The 25,894-nt window shown below is 36.2% G+C and overlaps 1 protein-coding gene across 11 annotated transcripts in view; it reads left to right on the top strand.

The window, feature by feature from the left end:
* Positions 1-25,894, top strand: part of LOC139980823 (uncharacterized) — a 47,818-nt gene that overhangs the window by 15,399 nt on the left and 6,525 nt on the right. For 2 of the 11 annotated variants that reach the window (XM_071992775.1, XM_071992810.1), the window contains 5 exons: positions 2,857-2,934; positions 4,737-4,796; positions 12,696-12,813; positions 14,838-14,876; positions 24,704-24,834. In XM_071992775.1, coding sequence (XP_071848876.1) covers positions 2,857-2,934; positions 4,737-4,796; positions 12,696-12,813; positions 14,838-14,876; positions 24,704-24,834 — 426 coding nt within the window. The remainder of the gene's footprint in view (positions 1-2,856; positions 2,935-4,736; positions 4,797-12,695; positions 12,814-14,837; positions 14,877-24,703; positions 24,835-25,894) is intronic. The other 9 variants (XM_071992800.1, XM_071992835.1, XM_071992818.1 and 6 more) reach the window with 6 other exon arrangements.

The following is a 25,894-nucleotide window of genomic DNA, read 5'->3' on the forward strand; positions in this document are numbered from 1 at the left end:
GTATGTGGGAATCCATGGGATAATGTATAGGATTGGTCAAATTGGATTGGTTATGTAAATTATTAAACAGCCCTGCTTGTTGTACAGTATGTGGGAATCCATGGGATAATGTATAGGATTGGTCAAATTGGATTGGGAATGTAAATTAATAAACAGCCCTGCTTGTTGTACAGTATGTGGGAATCCATGGGATAATGTATAGGATTGGTCAAATTGGATTGGGAATGTAAATTAATAAACAGCCCTGCTTGTTGTACAGTATGTGGGAATCCATGGGATAATGTATAGGATTGGTCAAATTGGATTGGGAATGTAAATTAATAAACAGCCCTGCTTGTTGTACAGTATGTGGGAATCCATGGGATAATGTATAGGATTGGTCAAATTGGATTGGGTATACATGTGATAGCAGCCCTGCTTTTTGTATAGTCAGGAATCCATGGGGCAATATATTGCATTAATCATTTTGAAATTTTGACCAGTAGAATTGTTATCAAAAGAACTTGTAGTTATTTAAGCAAGTGGCTCAAAATTTAAAATTCTTGACCTGTAAATGTAATAAAACAAGTTACACCATATAAACACTGTATAAACAGCGTATATACACTGATTAAACACCATATAAACACCGTATAAATTGCATTATTGCCATCACTACGAGGGAGGAGCAGCATCCACTAATATTGTTGAATGTTGAATGTTTGTTTTCCTTTCTTTGCATGAAGACATCATCAAATTCCGTCATTGAAACTCATCTTGTAAGGATCAATTGACTGTACCATCAAAATATATTGACAAACAAGTACCATATGGCCATCAATGCTAGTTCCTGCTAAATTCTATGGAATTGTAAAAGCATTTCCTCGTTGACATGTACTGTACATCAAATATCCACCTTGAATCAATGTGCAATGTCTGCATGTGTCACTCTGTGATTATCCTGCAATGAAATTATGAACCTACAAAATTTGATGACGTAAACAACGTATATATGTATGTATGAACGTCAGTGTTTTAATCAAAACTAAAGAGATAATGTTTTATTATTGATATTTCATCTATCTTGATGACTTCCTCCCCCTAGCAACCATCAGAATACAATACTAGTTTTGGGGCAACACGCACAGACAGCTTCGTCGCTTTTGAGTATGATGAATGACTGTTCTACATGTCACAAACTTACAGACTGCAAACAGAAACACTTAGCTTACAGTAGTACATACAATCAGCTAGCAATACTAATACGTTGTTATCAGAATTCAGATTCAGTTATTGCATTGCTGCTCTAGTAGTAACTGGTATTTAAGAAGTAAGAAATTCCAAGCGGTGGTCAAAGGTCCAACAAATTAATTGGTTGTAGTGGATTAAAAAATAATTAACTAATCATACTCCAAAACTGAATCGGTTATCAGGCTTGGGGTAATCGTAATCAGTAATCGTAATCGATTACAATCGATTACATTTTTTGAAGTAATCGTAATCGATTACTTTTGTGAAAATTACAAAGTAATCGTAATCGTAATCGATTACAAGGGCAAAGTAATCGTAATCGTATTACATTTATGATAACAGTGAAATTTGAATGAGAAGGGCAAAATTAGTAGAAATGATTAAAACTAATTCTTACTATTGGCTTTTAGTGTGACCAAAGAAGTGTTCCTGCTTCTAGAATTCTCTAGCACAATAAAACTTATTCAGAAATTTGCCTACATTCCATTGTCCAATAACCCATCCAACTTTGCACCATTTACACCTCTTTAATTAATGTAATTAACCTTGTTGCTGAAAAAATCACTGCAAATTAATTATTTTGGTGGATCAGAATTTGCTTTACCAGAGTTGACCACTTTTTGATGAAAATAATTTACTTTTACTTTGGCCTTCCATGTCCCATGTACTGTGGAATGCCCCATTTCAAAGCTGTTTAGTTTTATTTTGGTGTTATAATGTAAAAGAGTTTTTAGTTTTGCTGCTATGCAGAAATTATTAGTTTACAAAATATAGTGTTGCATGAAAATCTTCATTTGTTTTACTTTAGTATTTGTCTGTTTACTCTTTGTCTGTTTAAATTGTATTTTTTACTGGACTTATGGGTTACACATTTTAAACGTGTTAAGGCATAAATGTGTAATGCCTGGTAGGAATTGTAGATATACTTTCACAATTTTGTCCGTATATACTGTAAATGCCCTTCCTTTGCCCTATTTCATTGCCCCATTTCCCGGCAGAGAGTTATATTAAACAGATATGCAGAGGATTGTGCAAGTAACCACAATGTAATCGTGATTGTAATCACGATTACATTACAATGTAATCGTAATCATAATCGATTACTTCAACTTTAGGCTGTAATTGTAATCGTAATCGTAATCATACATTCTCAAGTAATCGTAATCGTAATCGATTACATTCAGATGTAATCGCCCCAAGCCTGTCGGTTATCAATCTCATGTTGGGGATTCTTGTTTTGTTTGTTACTTCTTTGATTCCTAGGGGACCCCCCCCCCCCCGTCCGGTAAGGTTCTCTTGGGCTCTCCAACTACATTGAGTATTTTGAATTGGAGAGAATAAGCATGCATAGAATCTGCTGTAACAATGAGATAAACCAGGAATGTGGTAGTGAAATATGCTGTTCATTGAACAAGTCCCTCAATTCTTTGTTTTCCCCCTGATTGAATTCAGAAACAACAATAAGAACAGCAAAGATTGTAATTAGCAACAAGAACGTTTTCTGGCTTCCATATATGTTAGTCATCAGTGGTCCTAGGATGGCACAGATATGCATTACATCCCACTACAGTCTAAAGAATGCAATGAAGGGAATTATCACGTTCAATGTATTTTCCATGCACACAGGTTCTACTTTGAGTACGGGCCCTACGAGCCCTACGAGCCCTATTTCTGATCCTCCTGATGTTCCCATTAGAACCACCGGTATGCTTTGATTATATGATCTTTTACTCCACAAAGTTTTTTTTTTACCTTTTTCTTTTTGTATACCCAACATGTGTTTTTAATAATTTGTGTGTGTGCTTAAAGTAAAGGGGGATCTCAAAACATTGGGCATTTTATTAGATCATAATTGTTTGTGCTATCTATAGTGCATGGTTTGGTTTGTAGGAGGATGGGAATATTTCACTTCTTTTTGGGATTTATACCATTCCATTTTGGGATAATCCCGAAAGGAAGTGCATGTTGAAAATTCCGTGATCGCTAGAATGCATGTCCTTCACATATATCCTTATTACAGAGAAAAAGATTTCCTCATTTCCAACATTTTCCAACAAATTTCTACGGATATTCCCTAGCGAGGGTGTGACTCCTTGATGAATCAATCTGAGGGATAGTCTTAAAAATGTTTGCTGACAATGAATAATAATGAGAAAATCAAAACATGCACATGGAACATGGATTGGATGTATTTTGTGAATAACATGTTAACAAATCCCTGTTTTTTTTTTTTTATTGGATTACGCACTTTCTAACACATAATCGTGCATCAATTTCATCTTACTAATTTAAAAATACTAACTTTCAACTCGAGTGGCAAACTTGATGGAGGATACCTAAGGAGACATGTGTAGTCATTTTACAATTCTGTTTGAATTTGGTGTACTGACAGGTAGAATAAAGGTTGTGAAAGGGTATAACCTTATGCTGAATAGTCCTGCAAGTATGTTTCTAAAATAATTCACAAATGCCTAATCATACTGTACTTATGATCAGGATATTGTATATAACTGCCAAAAAATCTATGTATGCAAATTTTGCAAACTGCCCTTAAGCTTTGATACTTTCCTATTTAGTTACTCCATATATGACATACTTTCCAATTTAAAACCTTTTCGATCACTGGGTACTTTCTTATAAAGCGTTTTGCCCATAAAGCTGGCAGAACTGGATCATTTGGAAAACAAATATATATATTTTGCTGTAATTTATATCTATCATCATTTGAGAAACATATCCTGATAAAAAACTTTTTCATCAGTGGTAGAAAAGAATGCCTGGCATAATTTTGTGCATGTTTATTGGCAATTACAGAGCAGATCTGTTATTTTCAATGTTAGTTTCGATAAGAAAACGATGCAGATGGCTGCATCGTGGTAGCTTGTTCGATTGCGATCTTAATTTGAATTGGGCTTGGCAGAGTCGATCAAGTTGCCTGCAATTGTCCGCAGCTGCAAGTAACAGCTTTAAGCAAGTTGATCAGTAATGAACATGGTTATCTCCATTGCAAAATGACAGGCTTTACCATTTCAATCCTGTTAGTTTACAAAATTATAAACAAACAATATTGCAGTGGAGATTCATCACCACAGAGACGAGTGTTGTTATTGACATTCTCTGACATACAAATGTTGACTTGAAGTTAGCCTATTCATACAGTTCTTTGAAATGTTCAATAAGTAACCATGGCAATGGCTCATGCACGAGACAACATGTCTTAATGACAGTGCCAATCAGATGATATTTGTTAGAGAGTGTGATCTAAATTTTGATACATTGGTTCTGCATCAATGGTAAGATTTGTTGGTACCACCATGGGCTGGATCGAACATCATTCTAGAATCAGCCGACTGTATGAAAACATTGGCATTAATTAGGGGTTGTTGGTTTTAATGTAACCGATTTTGCACTTCTTTCATTAACCCATACGTGTTATACACTTTCCTTTGTTTTGGTATGTCTTGCGGTTCACCGTTCCCTTTGCACGCACCTTGCCATGTTTTTAGATATTGCAGACCAATTAACAAGCACTAGTTACTATCCCGACAATTCCACGACCAACCGAGGTGAGTCTTATTTTCATGGCAACTGCATGCACTCAGTATTTGAAGTTGTAATTATCATAAAGATCCTCAGAATCACAATTTAGAAAGCAATGTGACTTTTGCCATAATGAATAATTCATGATGTTTGTAAACTAACATCTTACAATCATGTCTCTCTTAATTTTATCATCTCTCTCTAGTCTTGGTTGTCAAGTGATATGTCTGTTTACATCGCTTTTCGTAAACAGTTATTGAATTTCTTCTACGACCTATCTTGTTTCCTGTTTGCTCTTTTTTACGGGATGAAATAAGAAAGAAGAAAGAATCGAGCCCTCGAGCAGTCGCTATGAATCTTCTTTCCAAACCACACAAGTTACAATGTGAAATGTAACTTGCTCAGAGCATGGAGCTATAATCTGTTTATAGCTCCATGCTCAGAGCATCCTCTTGCTGTTCAAAGGTCTGTGTGCGTTGGTGCAGGGAGTTGTTTCCATAACAACTCCCTGGTTGGTGTTTACTTTTTTACACAATTGAATCAGTTTCACTCGGCAGAGCATTTGTCAGAAAAGTCTGCTTAGCCTCCTTCAACTTCAACAAAATTGACCTCCAACATACCTTGTCCTCAACTTCAGACTTCTATACCCTGGATGGTTAAAAATTGAACATGAGTGTTACATTAAGTAGCACATTCCTCATATGAAAGATAGCTGTATGTTTCTCAATCAAAGAAGGTATCCCTCTGCTGGTTTCAGTCGTATACATTTCACTATTTGTGCTCGACCGTGTCCGTTAATTTTTCGTTGCTCAGTGTGTGTTTGTGAGCTATGCGGCTGATGAATCTTGCTTAATTACTGAGGCAATCAATCCTAGTAATTAATGAACACTTATTAAATGATGAGACATTTAGTTAAGCTCATCATTGATCAACATTTATTGATAGTAGCCAATGCAGGTTCTTAACCGCGTGGAGCTCTCTTTTGAAGGGTTGATGATTTACAAAATTAATGATAGTCAATTAGTGCCTAAGTAAAGTGTAATTAAGGTAAACAATCTGTAACTGTAAAGTATTTTTACTCATCTTCCTGTGGGTGTGGTTCTATAAGGACATGCTTGGCAAAGTCCAGTGATCGAGTCAATTAACTGCTTCACATAATATTTAGCTTCACTAATGAATTGCTTCGCTAATTATAGTTGCATCCATGACTGTAGCAGAGTCTAATGAAAGTTTTCCAACTGTATCTAGGCTTATGTATGTTGTTCTCCAATATCGGTTATCAATATTTATGTACTGATGCAAAGAAGAAACTTTGCTTGCACATGCATTAAGTGAGTGTTCTGGTGTTGTCGATTTTGTAAACAAACACAGGATGTTTTTATTTGAATTTTTTCATTCACTGGATCTCTGCCAAATGGGTTACGATTATGATCAATAACTGCATATGTAGTAGACCATGATTGCGTGTGATTAGTTACTACAATATAGTTTGGTACCAAAAAAAACAAAGAGAAATATTTAATTAGACTGTGAAGACTGAAAGCATTATGAAGCTCTCAGTTTCTGTTATCTAGGCACGCCGCACAGTCGGTCGGGAGTGATTGTACTTTGTGTTGAGCGACCGATAAATCACCCGGCTTACAATTCAATTAACAAAAGACAACTGATATACTACAACCTGGATGTTCTAGATAGTTTATTGTTTAAAAACCATTAAAAACCATTATACAATATGTGCATGACATTTATGAGTAATATGAAAATTAGACTGAGAGAGAGAGAGGTAGGATTATAATTTGTATATGTGTGAGTGAGCGTTACCCCAGAGACCTCAATTAGCGGCATATGTTGTTTATCACTGCCATGGAAACGAAAAGTCACATGGTAAGCCAAGACAATTTGTTTTACTACAACCTGTTCCTCCTGGGCATGTTTAGATTGGATAAAGCACATTGGCAATAACAGCGTTGAAATCTTGCATCTGTGCGTGAGGTTGTCAGTTTGCCGCTCAATGGGAGTTCTCCAGCTTAGAATAGTCAGTCAGCATTAATGGTATAGACGTGGCTTGTATGCTGCATTTAGTGTTGAAATTTATCAATGTTTGGTGACAGCATACTTGTTTGTAAAAGAAATGTACTGTAAGCTTGGCTCCTGAAGACCAATGTCACTTTAGCCCTCCAGAATCACACGAGGAAGCCCAAAATTATCGTCAACGTCAAAAGTTTGCAAATGAAACAACGAACATTACATCAGATTTGTGGCCAACTAAATTCTTTTGATACACTAGCAGTATACCCAGAGTAGCTGCTATGAGCCAAATAGTTTGATTACTTAAGAAGATTGTGGCATCCAATGTGTGTGGAAATATATTCATAGATTTAATAGTCAGAATGGTGAAATATTATACAACCCAAAGCAAAATTCAGATTAAATGGGTCAATATTTCTAGCAAGTTTATATGTAATCTTTCAGTCTCTCCTTGCCAGACCTTTTGTTAATTAATTGTCATTAATTAATTATTAAAGTTTATTTTCAAATCAGTGTCATGATGAATCATGTTTTACAGCAGTTGTCACAATTGCGATCAACTGAATTATGTAATGTCAGCTGGTTTAACGACAGATCCAGAGGGATCGACAGCCTTCGCAAATGATCCCGTCACAACTAGAAGTGGATCAGATATCAGGACAGTTGGATCATCAAGTTATACCCAGACAAGCTTTCAGACAGCCAAGAGTGATGTGCCCAGCAGCTTCGGTGGTATCACATCTTCTTCCTCCGTAACTGCTACAGCAGAGGACAAGGGCTCCACTGTAGCAAATTCCGATCCGTTCATATCGACCCACTACGAATCATTCAGCCATCCTACGGATATAACGATTATAAGTGACACAAAGGTCCCTTCCAGCCCAGAGTTGGGTGTCCCCAGCGATGGCAGATGGTCAACCCTAAAGGATGTTGATTCCACTCTCATGTCCACAGGATCGATTAGGACCGAGCTGTCGTCAGAAAAATATCACACAGAGCCTTTTTCAGATGCAACAGAGATTGTTTCGCCATTAACAGAGGACAATTATTACTCAGCTGATCTTACGCAGTCTCCTGTGACTTCTAGCAAAACTCTGACCCCATTTTCGGGCAACGGTGGGTGAGCCTATCAATGGATGCTTTATGTTCATCTGCGGTAGCCTAGTTTTCTGCATATCTCTCCAGTCATGATTGTGTTTTATGTCTAGACAGGGTTGACTCTGGGGTTTTGTGTTTTTGAATGACATTTCACTTGCCTGATGATAACAGGGAGTTGTATGTTGAGTATCTGAGTAACAATATGGGGTAAGGTTGCTATGTAACAGGCCAGGACTAGGAGATAATATGGGATGGTTCACATCTTAATTGGAGCAACAGTATGATGCAGTCATAAAGACAAAGAATTTGTCTGTTAATTGCATTATATGAAATAATTATTCACATTATTCAGATATCCTTTGTTAAACTAACCTCTAACATCATCAATTATATACCATATTTAACAACACTAAAATTAATTACGCATCATAAATTAATATATAGATTTTGGAGACTCCTTATTAGCTAGGTTCCTGACTTGAAATGAGACTTAAACAATCAGCTCCCTGACTTGAAGGGGTACATAAAGTATGAAAATACATTATGGCAGGGTCAACCCTGAGTAGTAACTGATATGCTGTAGTATCTGCTCAGCCAGTTGGGACATTTTGCTAATGCTAATACCACTCTAAACTGTACAGTACTACAATATCATACTTCGAAGCACTCGTACTGACAGTATAAACAGTTCCTTACCTTTATCTGCCAGCAGAATGGCATTTAATATTTGTACTGTTAATTGTCAGTTCATAATGACTGCTTTGAAGCAGAACATGAAAAACAGCATAAACAAAATCGCCCGAACTAGACGATCAGTTTCAAACATTGTTACATATGCAGCAGCTGTGCCAGTTCTTGATCGTATGCATATTCAACAGTTGGTATTCTTGCAGCCATACATTGTTACATGTTCAGCTACTGCCACTATTTATGATATATATGCATATTCAACAGATGGTAGTTTTGCAGCCATACATTGTTACATTTGCATCAGCAGCTGCTGCAATGTTTATCTTATTCATATTCAGCCTTTATGGTATTCGTGCGGCAATATATGCAGTGTGTCTCATGTTGCTTTCATGTTATCATTCAACCTCTAGATGAACTTCATATATATATGTATCAAAACATGTCAAGTCTTTCTTCTATGTATAAAACTGAAATCATGTAATATAAATTTACTTAGTACTGTAGTCTCCACCTAGTCCTTTCAACACTGTCCTAATTTTCATTGATGAGTCCTACATGTGTGTACTCTCTCATGTAAATATGGTGAGCCTATCAGTGATAGCTCATGTATATAGATGCCTCGTGTTAGATATGCTGGTGGCTCGATGGTTCTTCAAAACTACATTGTATTATAGTGTACATATATGGCATAGCTAGTTTAAGTATGCAATTGAGATACATGTTTTCTGACAGTCTGTTAGACTTTGCTTATCGCTGTGTTATTTCAGTTTTGACCCGTTCCTCTTTTTAAGGGGCTATCAAGTTCCTATAAACTACTTTTAATGGTGAGTCGGTCTATATAAAGATGTAAGGATAAAATAAAAGAACGAAAAACAAAAAGAGCCAATGATAATGTCTTTAAATATATCGTATGATCCATTATAAACCAATCATATATTTTTTATTATTGAGTGAGGGGGGGGGGGATGATTTTGATACATTTTTTCATTCTATATCAATTAATGTAGCTCATTATAAATGATGAAGGTCATAAGTTCTTATAGCCAAATATTATTTCAAATAATGAAGTAGAAACAAAGTCAATTTTTTTTCAAAACGTGTACATGTTTTTACTATATATGGTATAGGAAAGAGTCTAGGAGATAAAATGTTGAGGATAGTCAGATCAAAATTGTTACATTATTAATGATAAACTTTACTTGCTACCAAAAAAAAATATCTGACTGTGTCACTAATTATCTGTATACAGTATATTAGAATCTCTTGTAAAGTGAGGTACTATAGGTTTGATATAATTTCCAACCAAAGGCAAAATCATCGATTAAGAAGCAGTGTCTGGAACCTTGGAACATTTTGATAGGAACTAAGTTTTAGAAGCTTCTGGTGTCTGCGATTATAGCTTCGGTCTGCTTTAAAATGCTGGTGGGTTCGACTTAGGAATTATCATTTCTTTTGTACATCTTCAGTGCATTAATTTGATTGGTTAAAAACTTAAAATGGTATTGGCATTAATTATTTTTAATTAGGTTACTAATTGTACATGTCTGTTAAAGGTGTCGTGACCTTGTTAGTCATTAAAGTGACCTTTCATTAAGAATAAATCCTTCAGCTGATTTCATGTCAGCTACAGTATGTCGATTTAATACTTGTGTGTCTATTGGTAGACGGCCTGTATGTCCGTCAATCATATACTGTGTTAACACACAGCAGACATACCACACATGATGTCAAGGAATGTGCAGTACCATGTCAAAACACCCTAGCAGAGTATGATGTTATTGGTGTTGTAGCTGAGTGTTAATAGTCAATGGGGGATGTCATTAAAGCTAGCTGCTACAAATTTGAATTATGAGATGTTGAGGCAATGTTTAATCGTATGTGTGGTTTCCTTGCTGGGATATAATAATGGCAATGATGTAAAGGAATATGAATTGTTACAGTTTTAATGAGGTTTCAAATATGTATGATATTTCATTGACGGCGGTATGGAGGGACTGTCTGTTAATGCACAATTAGTGCTTGATGTATCACAGATATGGATATGATCTTAATGAGTAAATCTTTAAAGGCATCGCAGCTTTCACGCAATGTAAATAACCGATGATAAGTTTGCTGATCTTGGCTCTTGTCGGTCCTTCACACGACATTAAAAGCATTGAAGACTCGCCCCAAACCGCGTGCGGCCATCTGAAAAAGTTACCTTTCTGTGGCTTGCAAGTGACGTTTTGTTTGTGTCGCTACAAAATGCAGACAGTAATGAAACGTGATACCTTGTTATCTTTAGCTGGACCTGAGATGTCCATCGCTGTATCGTTTGTACACTGTGCTGTGGGTATTGACCGCAGCTCTATGTACTGACTCTACACTAGTGTCTAATTACCGACAGTAGCAAGCTGTGTGTGTATTTTCTGGGGTCGATGGTGGTGTTTAACACTTCTGTTACACCTCATTCAAAACTAGGTCAGATTACCGGCATTAGGCGTTTCTTTTTGCGTGAGTCTTCACACCCTTTAAAGTAATGACTTGGACAAAAGCCCACACTACAACAATTCTCCTCAATTATAGAGCACAGAATTTTGATTGGTTGTAGTAAATGTGAACGATCGTGACGGTAAAAGACAATTTGTTGTCTTAATCTACCCTTCTCATTCTACCCTTCCCATCTTTATCCCACCGTGGTGTTTTATACCTCACCCCCCAAATCCTACCCGACCAACCAACCAATGCGACCGTCTTCTTTCGCCTTTAATACCTCATCCCAAATTCATATCAGCTGATTTAGTGGAAAGTTTTATTCATTAGTTTGACTACTCTGCCACTCCTTGAGTCTTTATTTCTAATAACATTTTATTGGCTTTCTTCATGCAAACATATTCAGAAATGGTTAATGTTTAATACGTATACACCAATTTCGTCCATTTACGCATGTAAATGGAGCATAAAATACCGTTTTTGATGCATGTTAAGGGTGTGAAAATTGTTGAAACTAGTTTACATTTCCGAAGTAAAGTTGGTATTCATGATAGTCGCTTCAAATACATTGCTGATTAAGGAAGGGATAGTGAATGGTGAAGTCGGTCAGCTATTCCATTTAATCGGAAAACTGCATATTAAATAACACATACTAACAAATTTGGATTGTAACCCGTAGACTTGACAGAACATACAGTTACATAATGATCACAATTAGATAACATCATTTTTAATAGAAACACACGTGCAGCAAGTATATGTTTGTATTACATGATAGCAACATTTCCATGATCACAAAATTTGCATGATCCCAGCATTTGCATGATCACAACATTCATTATTTTTTTTTGTAAATTGATGATTTGCTGCAGTCGCAGTAAACATTAGTTGTTCTAGAAATGATAATCAATAGCCATGGTACCCCTTCCTTCCTCCTTTACTATGTCCCCTCTCATGCTCAATTGGTCGTCAAAACTTGTTCTATGTATGGGTGAGAGTGATAATTGTATGTATATGTAGTTACAACAATGTTATAGAATGTTCTCATTATCTGTCTGTAAAGCTGTAACCGCCATACCAAACCAAATATTCAAACCATATGTACATAGGACTCACCAGGTATTACACTTGCACTCTTGTCACAGATGACGTACTTCCCGATTCAAAATTCTATCTGCCCTACCCTCCATACCTTCCATGCCTGCCTCCCTCCATCCTCCTTATTCCCTTTCATTTTCCTTACAGCCGCACCGTAAATTTGTGACCTCTGCAGCCAGCATGGATTCTCTTCTTATGTCGCATAAATTCTTTCTTTTTTCGTCACTTTTTTCCTACTTCATTTTCTCCTTCTTCCTTTGTTCTTCATTTGGTCGCTAGCTCGATAAATTTTCCTTGTTTTTCTAGTGTCCTGTTTATAGTATTCTACATTTTTATTGTAATCATGTATAGACGAAATGAAATGAAATGAAATGTGTTTCATGTAGTGCTTCCCCACAACTGTTCACTTTACAATTAGAAGATATTCTTTAAAATACAAGTGAAAGAGATTATCATTGAAATTTGCATAAAATTATGATCAACTAATATTTTTTTTCTTCATTTTTTGACTCTATCGTGTATGTTGTTTCAACCTACAGGAGGTGACCATACTCTCATTATCGTTCTTTCTTGTGTTGGCTTCATCTGCCTGGCAGTTGTAGTGTGCGTAATATCATATTATGTGTACCTCTACTGGAAGAGGAAAAAGCAGAGAAGGTGAGTTTACATTACTAATTATGTGGGTTGAAATTTCCGATTTCGGAAAAGTTAAATTGTAGGCGATTATAATAGAAAAATGGTTAATATGACCAAGGAGGTAAATATGTGCAACTGTTGAAGGTAAAAGAAGTTTACCCTATTCCATCTCATGCATATTCAGAGAATGATCAAGTGACATCGAAATTAAAAAAGAAAAAAAGGGAGACATTTTGGTCTGTGGTTGCTACTTGACATTTCATGTTATTGTAAAACTTGCTCTACAACAGTAGTAACTTGTTTGTTCTCATTTTTGTATAAAAAATTATAAAATGTGGGTCAATTATGTAATTTGTGATTTTTCAGTGATTTGTATGACTTTTTGGGATATTATGTTCATCCTTTGTCTTGAATTGGCCTGATTTGGGAAAGATAAATCTTTTTCAATATTCCACGTTTACAAGTGACTTTCGACCTGTGTATTCATAATGCAAAGTTATGTCTACTTCTAACAGTGTGATGTGAGGTGTTTTTTTTAAGTCATTATTGAAAATAAACATTTTCTATGTCACATTTATTATTTCTCCAAGTGTAACTAAATCTTGTTTATAGGTTATTCCATGATGTCACTATAAAAGTAGTCGTTTGTGGTTTCAGATACCAAAATCACATAAACCGATTATATTCCCCACTTTGGTAGTTAAGGTGCAAAACTGTGAGTCCTAGAAGGCTAGATGTAAAAATATTTTCTTGCAACCCAAAATTACCATTTAGATTTTAATTGAGTTAACAGTTAAGTCACTCGGTAACAGTTTCTGCAAGTCGGCTAGGTTAAGGTATAGGTGCTATATAGAATTACTATTCTACTGTCAAAGTGCTTAAGGGCCAACAAAATTTGCTGGATATGCTAGGATGGCCACACCTTCATATAAGTACTTAAAACACATTTTAACACATTGCGTGATATTCATATGAATGCTGTTACAATCGGTGTCTGTTAGGGTTAAGGTTTCCAAGCTACTAGCTGCGTGATAATCAAACAGTGTTACGATGGGGCCGTTCAGCCATTCCCCAAAATCTACAGAGGGCGTTGTCGTTATAGGCCCTATCTCCATGAAACTTGAAACAAGCTGCATCTGATTTGCAGTCCATCATGGTTGATCAGTAGTAGTATAATAATATTGTAAAATATTGTTAGTAATTATTGAAGATGATCTCTTTTGAAACAAAGTTTCAAGTCAATTAAACTAACCGTTTGAAGCACGTACCATACCTTGTGTTTACCAAAGCACTTCTCTTCGTTCGACCAGACTGCACAATAAGTGGAACATTGCACTACAGTCAGTCAACCAGCACCTCTGTGCCCAAGTTCTTCCTGTTCATGTTGGCATGCTTGCAAGCTCTTTCATGCGATCATGTTACTTGGATTCAAATATCTGTAAATAGTACGAAGCGCGTTAGGTCTTCCGATATGAAAGTGCCCTCAATAGAAATATCAGAGAGCTTCATCGTTGCAAATATTCACAATTTTACAGGGTTTTTAATATTGACTGAATAAGGTTCCATTTGTTGAATCTTGTAATTAAATGTCAATTAAAGCTTTGTTTTTCTTTGGCTTCACTTTATAGTTTGATATTCATTGTGAAGAAGTGAGAACTTATTATTCAACAAACCCATGATTAGGTAGCTTTAAGTTGGTGGAACATGTTTACGTGTGCGGAGGAATTACATTGTAAAAATAACCAGTGCCCTGCTATAATAGACTAAATGTTACTAATGTTATTTTTATTATTTATTCTGTGTGAGTGTATGTGTGGATCCAATGAATTGTCTAAAAGTAACAAATTTTAGTACAAATTAACTACTGTAAACATTCCCTAATGGGTTCACTCAGTGCTTATTTTTTTTAATTTTTAATCTTATTATGTTCTTAGGGGCTTGGGGGGGCGGGCATGGGGAAGCAAAAGAATTATCCCCTTCAATGGTTTGTTTCTGGGGAGCCCTCGCCATTTTACTGTCCTTTCTTTCAACTTGTTTCTCTTCAGCAGGCCGAACCCTGAACTACCTATGAATAATACTGCAGAGTAAGCTAGCCATTATTGAATTAAATATCTCTTGCCTTCATAGTTGCATGCATAATTTCTCATTAAAAGAAAAAAAAAAACATTCATTTGCATGAGAAGCATATTTTCATTTGCTATTTAAATGCAATGATCACTCTGAGAAAGAGAGAAGATTTTAAGCAGGCGATGCCAGTTGGGTAGCACCAGATTTGGACAGAGCGCATTTTATTTGAGGGAGGGGAGAGGTGGTTGGGGGGGTTGTTTTTGCATTCGATATATAGTCTAGTTAGACTAGTTTCACCACAAATTGCAGTGTACACCTAATTCTTGTCTGGTGGTGTGGTATATCAGGAATTAGAAGCCAAGATCTGTGTCCCTGAATCTTTTCATACATGACTTTTCAGACATCACGTCCAATTCTGGTCTACTTTTTGGAAATTTCCCAGTTACTACAGGCTCCTTCAACACTAAGAGCAAGACTGATACATTTACACTACTTTTATTACGCCGACACAATTAACTTTCATTTTTGCGCCAAAAACTTTTCTTGAGTTTGCCAGAGTTGGTATCTGCCTGATCAGAAGAGCAAACAGGAATTTGTGGGAGAAGGGGAGGGGAGGGAGAGAAAATGGGGGGTAGGATGCTTGCCACACCCTTCCATTTTATCAGGTTTCATGGACAACCAACTCTGCTGATGTTTGAACAACCACGACAGAAAAAAAGAAATTCGAGCAGACTTCCCTTTATAAAACAATTGTGTGCTTCAATAGTATTGAGAGGGCATATAATTTACAAAAGTATGGGAACTCAAGCAAATTCGTAGTGGTGCAACTCATGGGACATTTTAATCGCAACATGTTAATCTAACAAAGTGTCGAATCATAGCTCAGTTGATATGGAAAGTTGTCTCTGGTTGCTATGGTGATTCATTAGCCTTCTTTGTCTCTCGCCGAAAAATTGTTGAGAAACAAGGAAACATGTGAAGATAAGCAGTCGTTAATAATAATTGGGTTGAAGCCAATAAGGAACCTAATTAGAGGATGTTTACAGCCAACCCGGGAGGGAGGGCTTTCTTACATTGGCCAGAATGTCAGATTGCTCACTAAATATTGTGGGTTCGTTTAGCGTGAGAGCTGTATAGTTATAATAATAATTACTCTACCCTAACTGAAGCTCTCTACCTATGGTATGCCAGTAGATCATTTTTTATGAGTTATGTAAACAAGGAAACCAAGACTGGCATCCGAATGAATTTGAGCATAATAATATTTGTACTGGTGGGTAAGGAAATGACAGGTAGGGCTGCATGTGAAGAATCTTTTAAAACATAAATGTGAAAACATCCTAAAGAAATTTCACTGCGTTTTCAATCATCGCCACTAATCATTATACCAAGAAAAACAAAGGACACGCAATTAGAATATAGAGTCCGATTCCAACACAAGAATAAGCTGTTCAAATCAGAGAAGAACAAAAAAAAAGAAGAAGGCCTAGAATCTTGTTAAGTTGTAGTACAATATATATCAAATTCTGTAATTGTGTAGTCTAAAAGGAGAGCTGGCTATACTAGGGTTGAAAATAATTAAAGCTTGTTTCAAATCAACCTTTATATATATACTGTCCAAAGATTGATAGGCCTAGTTATCTACTGTAGTTAACTGAAAACAGGGCTTTGATTTGAACACTGTGTGTTTGTGCACTGTATACATATAAAGAGTTGCACTTAATGCAAGCAATGTACAATGTGCTACTGTGCTCTCTACTTTACAATGAACATGAGAAGTTCTCAATTAATGTCCTACATGAGCTGGGCCAGAGAGAAACAGTTCACTGCATTTTCCTGTTTGTTTTGTTGAGGTTTTATCATGTCTGTCATCTGTGATAGATTATAGAAAAAGCATTTATGGGTGTACTGTATTGGAGCTCTAGTATGGATAGCTCCTGTATCTATACTGTAGCATGTATGGGTATAGTGCAGGTATATGGCAAGCCGTGTGGGACAAACACCGCATAATATATCCGCGTATTAATTTGAATATATACGCGTATTAATTCGAAAATATATGTGTTGTACATGTGTAAAGTTCCGCTTTATGAAACGATCTCGCGAGCCCGCCAAAACATTTATCGTTGGTATATGTACACAGCAAGAGCGGAATTGTTTTTTCGTGTATATTCTAATTAATCCGTGCATATATTGGATTTAATCTCGATATGTATTTTATTTAATACGTGTATATTTTCGAATTAATACGTGTATATATTCGAATTATTACGTGGATATATTCGAATTAATACGTGGATATATTTACACCATATGATTGGCTCATAATATATACGCATATATATTCCAATTAATACGCGTATAAATTCCAATTAATACGCGGATATATTATGCAGTGTTTGTCCCACATGGCTTGCCATACAGGTAGATATTGACTGTACATAGCATGTATGGGTATAGTGCAGGTATATATTTTTATATACTATAGCACATCCATGGGTATACAGTGGTGCAGGTAGAGAATATACTACAGCATGTATGCATGGCTATAGTGCAGGTTGATGTAGATATACTGTAGCATGTGTTGGTATACAGTACTGTAGGGAGAGCTGTATATCATGTAATGGGTACCTGGTGCTGGGTTGTCAGTTTTTATTTTTTTTTATTGATTTGCCAATTTCCAGCAAGTTTACACAATTTAACATGTAACATACAGTAAAAATACATAATGTAAGGTTTTAATTGATCAAACTATGACATCCTTCTACGTAATTTGTTTAACTTTAACATCTAGACTGAATGTGACAGTGTGAGTTTCTACAAAAATTTCATATCAAGACCTTTTCTGATATTCAAGTTTCATTGATTTCGACAACAGAGAAGAGGAGCCTATCGATTCAAATTCTCTTCGCCTTGTTCGATTCAAATTCTCTTTGCCTTATTCTTACATTATTTGACACTAAACTTTGCATGCAACCACCAGATAGACTCCATCATTACCACAGTATTAGTGCTAATTAACAACTAACGAGCAAACTTGACCAAAATCAGTACAAAAAGCAGCTTAAAATTATTGATTAAATGAGTCATTCAAATTTAGTTAAAATTATTATAAATGTTAACAGAATGAGCAGGAACAGGATGGGTAAAGGGAAATGTGTCCATTGAGGCGATAAATATGTTGATGTGTGTACTATTGTGATGTAGGTTAATTAGACTTACACTAAGATTTAAGCAATAATCCGTTGACTGTTTGTTTGAGTTAACAACAAACAAGCTCAAAAAAGACAAAACAAAGCAGCCAGTACTAGAACTCTTGCTGTGACTCCATTGTCTTGAAAAGTTCATGGCTTACTTTAAAAAGATTGTTTTTCTTATCAAGGATTTTGAGTTAGACAGTCCCAGCTCCCCCATACATGGTGCAATATGCAGTTTCATTACAGTACTGTAGCTTGACAATTCAAGTTTGAGGTAAAAAGCTTTTTTTCTGTTAAGTTATCTCTGTTGCTTAAAAAGATCTTGAATAGTATTGAAACAAAGTCAATATCTAATATTTTTCAAGTTTTATGTGTGCGATTGTGGGGAGAAGACAGGTGACCTCCATCGTCGTCACTTGTTAATATCAAAACCCGGTCACTTTTGGAAAGTCATCTGTGAAATAGCTTTTTGATTTCAAGTTAAAATACTTCAAATATTCCATTCGGAATGGACATTTTAAGGAAGAGTATAATTTATAATTTATTGAATGTTGGTATATATACCATTATTTACAATAGGCACCATTTTGAATCAATTGCTGAATGCTGAAAGTTTTAAGGAAGGTATGAAGCCATCTGAATGGCATTAATTACATATTGTAGGTAATTAGCAGTAGCTATTAATGCACTGTGCTACTTAGTACAACAACAAAAAACAAAGCAAAAGGGACATGTAGTCATTGGATGTAGATTTCCTGCAGGGCTTCTCAAGTTACTTTTTAGTTGTGATGCTTTGCGTATATTGTGTGGATGTGTGCGTGCGTGTGTACGTGTATGTATGTGACACCCTAGCTTTGAAACAAGGTATCTCAAGAAGGAAATATATTTATTTACGTCATACTTTTGTTTATACGTTGGTCAGGGTCAGTAGATGATGCCTATTGTTTGTGGTGAGGCTGTTATGCAATTAATGAGTGGACGGTTCTTTACGTAAAATTCGTAAAATATCTCTTCAACCGTATGTCTGATTTACAGTAGATATAATGGAAAAAGTAATTTAAGTACATAGTATGTACATGTTCTTTGCATCAACAACTTTGACCTTATTAATATTCATGTATGTTTAGACATAGGAACCACTGAAGTTTTCATTTCCTGATTGTTTCACGTTAGTAATTACCTCTTTACAGATTTGGAAATAGATTTATATTTACAGAAGCAATTATAAGTGGTTAGTTCCTATCACTGAAGTGTTTATCTTTCATGGTAATGAGAGATGGAATGAGTGCAAACCACAGTATTTGAATTTAACTTTGTGTGTCATTTTAAAGAAAGCCAGTAGGTCCCTGTACCACCCACCCCTTTACCCCCCCTCCCCTCCCCTACCACTCATTTCTGCAACTATTCCTCTATCTGCTGTTAACAGTAGTTAATTTTTCATTTTCTGTCCCAACATAAGGGCAATTAATTTTTCACCAGAAGTGCTCTAAAATGTCTCCATTTTTTTCACTGTAGAAGAAAATGTCAATATTTTAAATAAATTAATAAAAGCTGGAAAAAGATAGATTCTGTATATATATGCTCAACCATAGTTATTAGTTTTTGGCTCTGTTTATCCTCCTTTCTCCAGCTCAGATAACTGTTATGTACTGGTTATAAATTGTCATGTATTTCATGGCGAAATGCTAGATGTGAAAATGGACACATTTCTACAAATATTGGCAACCTTTGAAATAACTGTTTTTGTTTATACAGAATCAATGGCTGTTTCCCTTTCTTGCTTGCCTCTTCAATCAAAGTGCATGAACCAGGAAAAAGTGCATGTTTATCCGTGAATTGCTATCACCAAATTATTCGCTTACAGTTTTACCTTCATAGATACACAGGGATGTGCCCACGCTGGGCGGCACTGGGCGGCTCCGCCCAGCACTAAAATTACCGCCCAGCACTGTCTTAAAAATTGTGAATCCTGCCCAACACTATTTCCATCTAAACTCCAGACTTTCCTAACATATCTTAAATTGGGCCTAGCCTATGCCAAAATCATACAGACAAATAGTGCATCAGTCATACGCATGCGATAAAACATTACTTATGGCTCTCAATCGGTCCCTTGTAAAATCTCTTTGAAAACAAACTAATAACTTTTACCAGTTAGGTAATATATTTCACTATAAAAAATATTAAAAAATGTAAATTGTTAGCAAAACTAGTACTTGTGTATGTGCTTAAAAAGCTACACAAGTGCCGGCATTTGGCTTCTGAGCACCTTCAAAAATCGAAAAATTTCTGAAAGGGGAGGGGGTACCCCCTCCCCCTTAAACCCCTGCCCCAGGACGGCGATCAGTATACCCGGCACTCAGGAAATCCTGGGCACATCCCTGAATACATGTACGAAACATCCTGAAATTCTGGAGCAACGAGAAGAATAGAAAATAGATAAGTTTGGGAGGGCGGGCTAGAGGAAGGCTGGTAATTAGGAGATAGGGGGAAAAGGACACTGGTTTAATCAAATACAAGTTTTTATATCAAATTTTTTCCTGTCCTTGATCAGCTGCCTTTGATTTGTATCCAAATACCAGGTATTTTAATATTTAACTGACCAGTAGTCAGTGATGGTCATATTAGGCCTTGGTTTCCAATATTCACTGGTATACATGTAGCAATGTATACTGGCAATATTAACTAGTACCATCACTGCCATGCACCTGGTTCTTCTTTCAAGTGGAAGATAATGAGCAGAAATTTACGCCAGGTGGTTACTAGGCAACCAACTGGCTTTGTCTAAGAAATGTATACTTTTGCTGCATTGCAGCTGGACAAACTCTAAAATTTACTTTGATTTTTGTCTTCTGGAAAATATTTTGGGAAATCCCCTCAACTTTCCTCCCTCAAATAAATCCTTTCTAATTTGCAGTGAGGGAGGTGATATATTTGCATTTTCATTTGAATTTTTGTAGTTTTCGTGGTAATATTGATTTTTCAAATGGGTTGATTGCAATATTGAAGTTGACAACATCTTTTTAATATTCTGTGAATGTTGGCAGTGTTGTGATCTGCATTGGCATAGTAATAACTTAAAAAAACAGAAAGTAATGTTTTGTCTTTTGTAAAAGACCATTTTGGTTTCGATGAAAGAGAAACACATACAGTCATGATGGCGTGTGTGTGTGTGTGTATGTATCTATTTGTATCTGTGTGTATGCGTGTATGTGATGTCCAGCATGTAAACATGGTAACTCAAGATAGAGCAACACACTCTGAACATGTTTGGGCGTCAGAAACACTGAACGTTTGGTTTGTTTTGTTTTTTTAATATAATTTTTTTTTAATGTGTTTTGTCTTTTCTTTTTATATGATTGTGCTAGAAGGGAAACAATCATAGCGAAGGTATGCAAAAGAAATGCATAAATTCATAAAAACGAATTCATAAATAAAATTTCTCATAGATGGTTTGGTGCATTGAATTTTGCAATGAAATGATGAATTTAAACTTTCAATTAATATGTTTTACAAGTGAAACAATGTATATAGGCATTACAGTTTTTTCTTTGAATTAATTGGGGTTAAAAATTAGTAGTTATAAAGAGGATCACTGCATGGATCTCTCAAGTTTGAGTGTACATTAGGATATCCTGTTTTTGCGAAATATCACAGAATGAGTATGCAAAACATGTGGCATTTGTCGCAACGTAATCACTGCAAACATAAAATTAATTCAGCTTAACAAAAAGTGAAACTTTGTCCTTCCGAGTTCCAACCGTACGGTATAATGCATAGTGCAAGAACTAACAAGTGACAAGATGGAAAAAGTCTCGTCATAAAGATATATGCTACAATAGACTTTTGTTGTCTGTCAGCCAAAAGTGAAAATGGACAAAAAGAAACATTCCACAGGAAAAGTTACAATATTAATACAGGAAAAAAGAGGTACCTTAAATGGAAAAAAAAACATGATTTAACAGGCTGAAAACTTGTGGGATTGGTCTTATTTTTTCAAAACCAATTCTATTCATTTTTTTTTTGGGGGGGGGGAGGGTGTCAATTTGAGCATTGTTTACAGGTCATAGTGCTAGAAAATATGCTAGAGAGTCAAGCAATGGTCACGCATGATCAGATATTTCAACAATCACACTTGCATGGCGCTGCCATCTCCAGTGGATTTTGCCTCCAGATCACTGATACAATCGTCTAATTGAATACTCTGAGAATACTCAACATCCGGGAATAATGCAGAATGTCAGTAGCTTCTGAAAAGAACTCCAAAAAGAAAATTTAGTCTGCTTAGTATGCTGTATTGGCCCCAAATATGCTAGATATTCATATACAGTAAAGTGAATATTTTTGGTCAAAATTTACTGTTTTTATAATAAACTTTGAGGAAATTTTCCTTACTGGGACATTCATTCATCTTGTGTGTTCCATAAAAAAATGTCTAAGAACAACTTGGAGAGTAAAAACCTCCAGGAAAGTACTTGTTGGAAACTTAGCAATTATAGCATGCTGTAATATGGGGGCCTATACTGACTACCTATAAATTTGTGGACAGTAATGATGGCTTTTAAGGAAGTACAGTAGCTGTTTACAAACAAGTCTATTGTTACTGTAACAGTATATATACCAGTTAACCCTCTATTCTTTCTGAATGGATTCACTCACACCCACAAACAAAGCCTGTTTCTGTGTTAGGGAGTGACATGACACCACTATACATAGACATTTATAAATTTACAGAAGATTTGTCTTGCTGTCACAGCTAAAAATTAAAGGAATTCATGTTATTCGATATATCCAAAACCTCTTTATATTGATTTCAAATTTGGTGAAAGTGTCATGAGTTCAAACAGGTGTGGCATGTATCATCAGTACACTATTGAACTGTGAGTCATTTTGTGTGAGGGTTCATGTGAGTTTGTTGAAGTGTAATTAATACAAAATTTGAAGCAGTCTTGTTGTTGGAGGGGCAGTACAGGTAGCAGGGATATTCCATTTATTAGATAAGAATAGTCATATGTACACCAGTTTGTTGAAAACCCAATCTCAATACCTTGTTCCTAACTTTATCATATGATTGCTTTAACCATTTCGATTGGCAAAAACTTTCATAGGCCTTGTTAACATTTCAGAGTGCGGCTAGGAGTGAATCAGGTTCCTACATTACCCACAGAGAGAGAGAGAGAGGTGATAAAGCAAGAATGCAAGGTTATGAGGAGGTGAAATGAAACATTACTCAATCACTTATAGGTCAGGATGATTGCCTACAATTCTCGCTAAGGGTTTTATTCTGTATGCATGTGATATTACTTCTGTGCCAGTCTATGTGGAAGTCACAAGGTTAAGTCACATGAGATCTCCTTTGCCTGAATTAAGGTTTCATTATAGAGAACTGTTTGTAATGTACAACCTCCCATAGAGCAATTTTTTCAGTTATACTTAAATTATTTCAATCTTGATCAGGGGGTGTTGAAAGCCTGGTCGGGCCCAGGGTGGGGGGGAGGAAGCAAGGGAGGGGGAGGAAGTGGAGGAGGGGGAAAAAGTCTTCCATTATCCTGAGGGATCTGTTTGTGTATGTTTATAGTGGGTTACATAATGCTGTTTTAAATGAGTACAGTTCACTAACAGAAATGTGCACTCTCACTATCGTTATTAAGCCAGCTGGAATCAATCATCTCCACAACTAATATCCAGAAGGAGATCATGACAATCAATGTGTTATTGGGGGGGTAGGAAGTGGGGAGGGGGAGGAGGTTGGGGAGGGGGAGGAGGTTGGGGAGGGGGAGGGGGAAAAAGTAACGCAGCTGGTTGAAGTCTTCCATTTTCCTGAGGGATCGGTTTGTGCATGTTTATCGTGGATACTGCTGTTTTAAATGAGTACAGTTATAAAGACAGAAATATGCACTCCCACTATCGTTATTGAGTGAGCTGGAATCACTCGTCTTAACAACTAATATCAAGAAGGAGATCATGACAATCAAAGTTATGTCATGTCCTTTGTGAGTGCTCTTCAAGCTAGCTTTGTGTGAGACCACATTTTAATTAAAAAAATGGAATTTACTTCACTCCTCTCTTACCTGTCTTCTACGGGGCTTGAAAGACACGCGTTTTCCTTCGGAATGGTAAATCCGGAAGGGAGAGAGGGTGCGCGGTGACCTATGGGAGAGGTCACCGGGGGCGCAGTGCTAAAATTATACCAGTGGCGTCTAGGTAGACTAGGAAATGTGCGTAAGTGTTGTAGGAGACAGGTAAGTATCGTCGTTCGTAAATACCCAAACCAGTGAGTTTTGGTGTAACTCACATGTTCATATTTCCACTAATCAGTCCAACTTTTTTCCCTACATATATTTAATATCTCATACAGTATGTGACTATAGTTACAATGTTTACTCATACAAAACATTACTGCAGGTTAATGGGAGCTATTTAAGGATACACATTTTTTTGATATTGCTAAGTTTTTTGTTTTTTTCTCATCACGTTATGGCAGCACGTCATTTTCTTATTTTCGCTGTTCTTCTAACAGTGCGAGGGGAATTTCAGCACTTTTTTGTATTCCTCTTTCATTATTCTCATTGAGTTGTTGCTACTGCATGTCTTCATTTCTACTAATTTATTTGTAATTCATTCTAAAATCTCGTTTGCGTTCATAGCTTAACCGTTACACCAGTAAACGGTCATAGTCCTTCGCCAGCCGCTGAGAGGCGTTCAGGGACGTTCCATAATCCAGATGGAAACTTTGTTGAACTGCACCCTGCCACCAAACCGGCATGGGAAGGAAACGGTAAATGATGATAGAGACTTGTCCCCTCCCCGCCCCCTTCCCATCTTCTCTTCCCCATTCATTCCTCTTCCACTTGTATGTGATCAGTGTAACTGCGAAACATGCTTTTATGAAGGAGACAATAACTCTGCTAGTAAAGTACTGTATGAAGTAGAAACTAGATCCTTCCTCCCCCTCCGCCTCCCACTTGGCTTTCCCACTTTGTATTCTCTTAAACAGTATCTTACAAGTAAACTATCACATGATTCCAAGTGCTGCACAAATTTCAAGCAAAATCACTGACGAGAAGCACATGAACATTTGATTAACACTCAAATCAACATTTATGTTTAATACCATGCAATTGTCCTAATTTTGAAGCATGGATCATTTAAATGCACGTTTAATTTGAACTACTGTTTTCTTTTATTGCTATGAACTTTGACCTATTAATTCATCGCATTGGAGCTTGGCTGACAATGTTCAGTTTTATACAATTTGCTGCATTATTCAACATCTGGTCTGTTCATGCATTTACATACCATTATGTCTGTATCAACTAATTTAATGGTTTATCAATATATTTATGTCCATTTTATCAATTATTATTCATGAATGTGATTTTGCATCATGTTCTTCATTGCATTATCACCACTGGTTCATCTTTTACTACTATCATTTCTCCTTTAAAGAACAAGAGTATCCTTGGACCTGATTTTGACTCAAGGTTTATGTAATTGTCAATTTCAAAATGTTGATGGGGTTTGCGCTATAAAACCAGCTGCATTCCTGTTGCTGCGGCTGGAATTTCCAGTGGCAACAACTTATAGTTCTAAGTTTTTGTGAACTCTTGTTCATGTATACATGTGTACCAAAGAAATAAATATAAGCTTAAAGTACAAGAGGGTATTGACTGACAAACACTACATCTTTGCTTTTTATGAAAGTTCTTAGGCAGGTGATTCCAAATGCAACATTGCCTTTAGGTTGATTCACACCTACCATGCTGTGACCCAGTTATTGTAGGGAATATCCCCCCCCCAAAAAAAGAAAAAAAGTGGTTTTCCATTTGTTGTTGTTC

The sequence above is a fragment of the Apostichopus japonicus genome, chromosome 2, assembly GCF_037975245.1.
Source record: "Apostichopus japonicus isolate 1M-3 chromosome 2, ASM3797524v1, whole genome shotgun sequence".
NCBI lineage: Eukaryota > Metazoa > Echinodermata > Holothuroidea > Aspidochirotida > Stichopodidae > Apostichopus > Apostichopus japonicus.